Source organism: Diaphorina citri, unplaced genomic scaffold, assembly GCF_000475195.1.
Source record: "Diaphorina citri unplaced genomic scaffold, Diaci psyllid genome assembly version 1.1 scaffold100, whole genome shotgun sequence".
Classification (NCBI taxonomy): domain Eukaryota; kingdom Metazoa; phylum Arthropoda; class Insecta; order Hemiptera; family Psyllidae; genus Diaphorina; species Diaphorina citri.
The window spans coordinates 9,426-17,689 of NW_007377537.1; the positions used below are offsets into that span (position 1 = coordinate 9,426).

Sequence of the window (8,264 nt, forward strand, 5' to 3'; positions counted from 1 at the left end):
TCTGCCCCCTATGTATAAGTTTACCCCCGCTATATCTGTAAGTTTACCACCTTACGTCCAAGTTTACATGCCATACCTATAAGTTTACCCGGCTCCCGGCTGTGCATGTGCATTGTAACCCCAAGTTTCGTAACAGGAAAAGCCTCATCAAGTCGATGCGGACATACCTACCTACCTATTGGGTATGTGTAGGTATTCAGTCTGACAAATCTCATCACCTTGTCTTATAGGCTTGACACCTTCGGAAAATGTACCTACTACTCTCTACTCCGGTACATTTGTCTTATTATGGGTTTTCTAAAATTAGTAGATTTATCCTAATTCTGTCATGCTTAATTTCAACACTTTCAAGGTTCCTCGATGAGTGTGTGTCACATTGGGGTTGCACACGTTTTTTTTTTTTTTAATTATTTTTTTTTTTACTCTAGGTTAAGTTGTATGTACATTTCCATTTATTTTTCTTTCTTTGGAACCAATTGTGCTGAAAATAAGAATTCCTTCCTCTCTCTGCATTTCTCTCCGTTCCTTCTTCCTTACCTCTCTTCCTCTCCTCTCCCCCCTTCCTTCACTCCTCTCTCTTCCTTCTTTCTTTTCCTAACCTCTCTACATCTCCTTTTCTCTTTCTTCCTCATGGAATAGGGACAACCATTTTATTTCTTCTTTCTCTCCCTCCCTCTCTCTCTCTCTCCCTCCCTCTCCCTCCCTCTCGTCTGTCCTATTTTCTCTGTTCCCTCTACCGATAATTCCATTGCTAAAAAGAATTCATTCACTTGAAAGTTAATCTTCCTCCATTTCTGCTTCATATAATTCCACGTATTTTTCTTTCTTTCCCCTTTCAATTTCTCTTTCTCATCCCTTTTTTCATTCTTGCTCTTCCCCTTCTCTATCCTTTCCTCGTTCTCTTAGTCCCCTCTGTATCAGCCAAATTTTGGATATCCTAAACAAACCAGTCTCCCTATACGTATGTATGTATAGTTATGTACGAAATTTAAAATTACAATCAAAGGGATAGCCATTTTTGGCAAATTACAAACTGTCGATTATACCTACATGTACCTATCCATTCAATAAGGGCTAAGTGAAAGACCAGAAAAGAAGGGATATAGGAATGGATCAGACAAGTTATTTGGTCACATCCACCAAATAGCAGCTCATTCTTAAAGCAACTCCGTCTAAGTCTAAGAGAAAGTTAAGGAAAATAGATAAAGAGAGAGAGGGAGAGACAGAGAAAGAGAGAGCTAAGAAAGAAGGAGAAGGAGATAGTATCGAAATAAATAACCTGGGTAGGGGAAAAAAGATAAAACCCTGTCAGTCTAATGGTGAAATTAAGTTTGCCTTCTCTGCAGTAAAAAACTTATTTAAAATATGAGGGGTATCATGTCAAAACCTGCAATCTCCAAAATTTTCGATTTCCCGTTTTTGTTATAAAAATATTCTTTATATCTATACCTACAAGTCTGTAAAGTCCATTCGTCTCAAAGTAAACTCCTTCCCCCTTAAACATGGTGTTAAAAATGAGTGTTCATGTCAAACCCAGCAATATTTATTTGAAATTCATGTCAGACTTGACAATCTCCAGATTAGCCAATAGGAAGCCGTTTGATTGAACCACGTGACTTCTTTGTTTAGCGGTACTTTTTGACCCAGGTTATTTATTTCGATACTATCTCCTTCTCCTTCTCTCTTAGCTCTCTCTTTCTCTGTCTCCCCCCCCTCTCTCTCTTTCTCTGTCTCTCCCTCTCTCTCTCTCTCTTTCCATTTATTTATTTTCCTTAACTTTCTCAGACTTAGACGGAGTTGCTTTAAGAATGAGCTGCTATTTGGTGGATGTGACCAAATAACTTGTCTGATCCATCCCTATATCCCTTCTTTTCTGGTCTTTCACTTAGCCCTTATTGAATGGATAGGTACATGTATAATCGACAGTTTGTAATTTGCCAAAAATGGCTATCCCTTTGATTGTAATTTTAAATTTCGTACATAAATATACCTACATACATACGTATAGGAAGACTGTTTTGTTTAAGATATCCAAAATTTGGCTTTCTTTCAAGACAAGAATTGGAATCAGAGATACAGAGGGGACCGAGAGAACCAGGAAAGGATAGGGGAGGGGGAAGAGCAATGAAAAAGGGATGAGAAAGAGAAATTGAAGGGGAAGAAGGAGGAGAAAGAAAGAAAAATACGTGGAATTATATGAAGCAGAAATGGAGGAAGATTAACTTTCAAGTGAATGAATTCTTTTTAGCAATGGAATTTATCCCTACAGGATACACCCCTGTCATTCCCCGTACCTCCTGCACAGAAACAGTAAGGTTAGATTGGTGAAAATATAATTTTCGGTACTCACCTCCGAATGCCCCTCCTTCTCCTCTGAACTGGTCACCCTCAAATGTCCATTCTGTTTGACCCCCTCCTCTCCCGCACCTCCACCACTACCATTCTGTCCCACCTCCAGGTTATTATTCACAGTCCCGGCGCTGTTGTTATTGTGGGGCCCCATCTCGTAGATGTGAATCATATGGGCAGCCTGAGCGTGGACTAGCAGGTCCCAGGCAGTGTCGAACGTGTCCTTGCATTGCACGCATAGGAGGAGGCCGCCACCCCTGTCATCCCCCGTACCTCCTGCACCGGAGAGAAACAGCAAGGTTAGATTGGTCTTCTTCTTTTTCTTCTCGTGTACAGACGGGGTCGGCGTTTTTCGTCAGCCTCTCAATCAGCCCTAACTAGGGTGATTACTTTGGGCTAACATTTGGTTTTGGCTACAAATTTTACGAGTGGATGCCCTTCGCACTCAACCTTTGCTATTTCTTTGGCAAGGGAAATTCAGGCTGGTATACTCCCTGTTTCAAGTCCCCGAGTCAGACTATGCTGGTCTACTCCCTGTTCAAGGTCCCCCAGCCAGAATTCGAACCTATGACCTTCGAATCAAGAGTCTCAACGGCTAAAGACAGATACTCACTTGACGTTATGGAGTCAAGCAGGGTTGTACACTTGCAGGTGAACCTGAGCTTGCAGTAAGTCTTCTTGTGTTCCAGCAGATCTTGCAAGTCCGAGAACAACTCCCGGCAGTTACCGCAAATCAGAATGTCTGAGTTACCTGTTGGGAGAAAGAGATTGTTAAGATTGTTTAATTTCAGATCAGAATGTCTGAGTTACCTGTTGAGAGAAGAAGAGGTTTGATAGTGGAAACTGTAAAGGTGTGTCCAAACATACAAACATAGTCGACCGGCCGTCGATTGATGAACTACGAACTCCAAATAAAGACCAAGAACAAGAACGAACACCATCTGTTCAGGATAAAATCCGCTTCGGGCGTGAATCGAACCTGCGGCCCAGCGCTCACAAGGTAGACGCGCTACCAACCAAGCTAACTAGGCTGGTTACAGGTTACGGGCAGTTTATGTGCGGATATTGAAGGGTCTTTAATTATTTTTCCCTCAAGGTGGATACACATTTAGTTTAATTACTATCGAGTAGCGACCAGTGGCGGCATTACCAGTGTAAAAAGATTATTGAAATATGGAAATTGATTTCAAAGGAGGTACTTAGTAATGCTGTGATACCCAGTTGTGAAAAGGCTCTGCTTTACCACTAAATACTCGTGAATTCACGATTTGATTGATTTTCTCTGTTACGTACTGTAAGTTTTCAGCTGGTTGATGGAGATGGTAGGCGGCGTGCTGGTGGAGGTGCTACTCATGAGTTTGGTCGTAATGGATGAGGGAGGAGAGCCTCCATTACTGGAACAGGACGAGATGCTACCGTTAAGACAGAGAGGGGAGGTGGTAGTGGAGGGGGAGGGTTTGATTCGGACAGGGGAGGTGAACATGAGACGTGGCTTCTTGACGGGGGGTACGAGGCGGGGTACCGGGTAGGGATTGGAGGCGTAATAACTGAAACAGAACGAAATTTGAGAAATTTGTAAATCACAGGTATCTTTTTTTTTCTATTTTTTACAAAATCACCTCGGCACTACCGAAGCATTACTTCAGGGTGATTTTGATTCTTCTCTACAAGGTCTTTATTACTTTCTATTATTTTTGTATTAATAAAATAATATCACAGGTATCTAGACTCTGAATACGTCCTTGCATCACGTCTTGTATAACTGCTAAGGTTTTTAGTGAGGGGGGTTTACCCTCCATTCGGCATTAAGCTACCCGTCTACTCATATAGGTATACCGTATAACTTACACAGCCTGAGCTAGTATTAGGTCCAGGAAAAGCCTGCAGTTCGCGATTGCCAAGAAGGTCACCCATTACTAACCACACTCAAAGTTACTGAAATTAACTTATCCATGCAGATCTGATGTATTCAAAGTGCTATCGCCGCTGGCAATAGCAAATTTGCCGAATATTTTGCTCGGCACAGGTTCTAATAATTTAGGGTAATATTGTAGGTATTGTAGAACAAAACAGCACAGTAACCAGAACAACTTGGTAAAGAGAAGATAATTTTGTGGAGAGAAGAGAAAGAGGAACGAATTTTGAGCTGGAGCTGGTAATCGAGGTTTTGAAAGTGGAGGTAACGTTGAAGCCACAGAAAAGTTTGTCGTGGTTAGGAAAACTCTCAAGTGACGAAATCAAGACTCCTTAGTTCAGAAGTTAAGACTCCTTTGTTAAGACTACTTACTCCTTAGTTAAGGAGTGGCTCCTTAGGAATCTCTAAAGAAAGAACCTCTGAAGTTGACGTCTTCTTCATTAATATGAAACTTACTCACGCGATCCCTCCGAGCTCTTACGGTACTTACCATACTTACCACTATGTTACTACTTGCTTAAAATACTTACCACTATATTACTGTACCTACTTGCCATACTACTTTTACCACGATGTTATTGTACTTACCACTGTACTGCTGTTATTGTAATAACTATTATCTTATCTCCCCTTCTTTCTACCTGTCCCGAAGTACCTTGCATCTGACCCTTATACTCCAGAGACCTTATCTTACTCCAGGCCAGTTCCATATTTAGGGGATTGCTTCTTTTTTCCCTTCACTATGGGGTGGACTCCAATTTTGAAGCATCCACCCTACCCTCTGCAAGTCACTGTTTGGCCCCTTGGGCCCCTCTCAATAGAATCCCCTAGATATAGTCAGGAAACAGACATTTTTTTCGAGATTTTTGATTTTATGAATTTTTACTTTGTATTTGTGTCACCTCCACTATTTCCATTATCAGCTGAACTTATACCTATCATGTTGATGGTGAATTTCAAATTTAAAGAAGAAAGAACGAAAAAAAGAACAAAAAAAAAAAAAAAAAAAGAACGACTTTAAAGATTTAAAATATATGAAACTTACTCACGCGATCCCTCCGAGCTCTTACTGTACTTACCACTATGTTACTACTTGCTTAAAATACTTACCACTATATTACTGTACCTACTTGCCATACTTTTACCACGATGTTATAGTACTTACCACTGTACTGCTGTTATTGTAATAACTATTATCTTATCTCCCCTTCTTTCTACCTGTCCCGAAGTACCTTGCATCTGACTAAGGGTCAGAGACCTTATCTTACTCCAGGCCAGTTCCATATTTAGGGGATTGCTTCTTTTTTCCCTTCACTATGGGGTGGACTCCAAAAATTTGAATCATCCACCCTACCCTCTGCAAGTCACTGTTTGGCCCCTTGGGCCCCTCTCAATAGAATCCCCTAGATATAGTCAGGAAACAGACATTTTTTTCGAGCTTTTTGATTTTATGAATTTTTACTTTGTATTTGTGTCACCTCCACTATTTCCATTATCAGCTGAACTCATACCTATCATGTTGAGGATGAATTTCAAATTTAAAGAAGAAAGAACGAAAAAAAAAGAAGAAAAAAAATTGAAGGACTTTAAAGTAGGGAAAATAAATCTCATGAAACGTGAAAGAAAATTATTGAACGACACAAACGAAAAGAAAGAATTACCTGCTTTCCAGGATGTTACGAACCGTTAATGATGCTTATTAATGAAGAAGACGTCAACTTCAGAGGTTCTTTCTTTAGAGATTCCTAAGGAGCCACTCCTTAACTAAGGAGTAAGTAGTCTTAACTAAGGAGTCTTAACTTCTGAACTAAGGAGTCTTGATTTCTTCACTTGAGAGTTTTCCTAACCACGACAAAAATTTTCTGTGGCTTCACCGTTACCTCCACTTTCAAAACCTCGATTACACCTCCAGCTCCAAAATTTGTTCCTCTCTTCCACTTCTCTCCACAAAATTATCTTCTCTTTACCAAGTTGTTCTGGTTACTGTGCTGTTTTGTTCTACAATACCTACAATATTACCCTAAATTATTAGAACCTGTGCCGAGCAAAATATTCGGCAAATTTGCTATTGCCAGCGGCGATAGCACTTTGAATACATCAGATCTGCATGGATAAGTTAATTTCAGTAACTTTGAGTGTGGTTAGTAATGGGTGACCTTCTTGGCAATCGCGAACTGCAGGCTTTTCCTGGACCTAATACTAGCTCAGGCTGTGTAAGTTATACGGTATACCTATATGAGTAGACGGGTAGCTTAATGCCGAATGGAGGGTAAACCCCCCTCACTAAAAACCTTAGCAGTTATACAAGACGTGATGCAAGGACGTATTCAGAGTCTAGATACCTGTGATATTATTTTATTAATACAAAAATAATAGAAAGTAATAAAGACCTTGTAGAGAAGAATCAAAATCACCCTGAAGTAATGCTTCGGTAGTGCCGAGGTGATTTTGTAAAAAATAGAAAAAAAAAAGATACCTGTGATTTACAAATTTCTCAAATTTCGTTCTGTTTCAGTTATTACGCCTCCAATCCCTACCCGGTACCCCGCCTGTAATATTATACATATTTTTCGACTTTGTATTAGGTAACTCTTTGAAACACACATCTACAAAATTATGGTTTCAGGACAAAATATTATATTTAATAATAATTTCACCTAAAGAATTAGTAAATTCTACTATGTATTTTGTCACGGAAACACATAATTTTGTGAACAAAGTCCGAGTAAGATACTGGTAAAGTTGATTCTTAGATTATGAAAATACACTAATGAGATGGGTATCTACCTAAAACAAAATTGTTAATATTTACGGTAGATAGGTGCATACCCATCCTTTAATTTAAATTGAAAATCCATCTATTGTTTTTCCTTTGTCTCTCCAAATTTTCAGCAAGACTTCAGACGAAATTGACCGACCGACTTAGGTAATTTAGTGAAAATGAAGAATGAAGGGTAAACATGAAAAATATTCTGTGACACTCATTAAGCATATTTGATTAAATGATGGTTCAGGACACTATTCAGATATTCTTCAATTGACCTTAATGTCCCTAATAGAGATGTGTAAAGATTCATTGAGCTAAAAAAATGAACTACTCTTTTCAGTGAACTAGATCCTCAAGAGTAGTTCTTTCAAAACTTGTAACTCGCTCTTTAGTACCCTATACAATAAACAATAACCAGCTGTATGCTGTACGAGACCGAGAGTTTTCTGTCTTTTTTCTTTCTACATTTGAGTGAGAGAGATGGCGTTTTTCGTCAAAAATGGATTTTCAGATTGTAAAAAAAAACGTAAAAAAAAAAAAATTCACGAAAAAACACTCGTACCGGGCCTAAGGCAGGTGAAAAACAGAAAAGAAAAAGATAATAACGTAAAAAAAAAAAAATTCACGAAAAAACACTCGTACCGGGCCTAAGGCAGGTGAAAAACAGAAAAGAAAAAGATAATAATAAAGAATTCAAATTGAATCTTTTATTATTATCTTTTTCTTCTCTCTTTTTCACCTGCCTTAGGCCCGGATTCAAAGATCAAATCGGACGGTATGATGAAGGGGGAGGGGGGTATACCACGATTCCGCGAATGTGCCCTGCGTAGAAAGTATCAGAGAAGAGTCGGGAGTCAAAGAGCGAGTTGAAAAAAGAGTAGTTCCTTTTACTGATGGTGGATTTCACCAACACAAACAATATGGTTCGTCAGACTAATCGACCGTTAGTGATTATGCGCCATTTTTTCAAAATTCTGTTTCACCATTCAAATTCTCCTATTAATTAAGGCAACGAGAGAAATCCTTTTGATTTCTGCAGTTGGTATTTCTGTAATATTATAAACGATGTTCTGATTGGTTGAAATTTATTTTTACAAGCGCGGTTCTTTTTAAAAAAGTACTTTGATTTGAATTTTTTTCTAACTTTTTGGACTTATATGTCAGCTCCCATGGCGTAGTGGTCACTGCACTCGCCTTGCACGCGGGAGACCCGGGTTCGATTCCCGGCGGGGT

At 39.3% G+C, this 8,264-nt stretch overlaps 1 protein-coding gene across 1 annotated transcript; it reads right to left on the bottom strand.

Moving 5' to 3' along the window:
- Positions 1-2,350: 2,350 nt before the first annotated feature.
- On the bottom strand, positions 2,351-5,782 carry LOC103524467 (the record flags this gene model as incomplete). Its single annotated transcript, XM_008489484.1, has 4 exons — positions 5,727-5,782; positions 3,643-3,896; positions 2,963-3,100; positions 2,351-2,625 (listed from the first exon to the last, which is right to left on the bottom strand). Coding segments are annotated over exons 1-4 (723 nt in total), but the record flags the coding sequence as incomplete, so codon positions are not given.
- Positions 5,783-8,264: the final 2,482 nt, after the last annotated feature.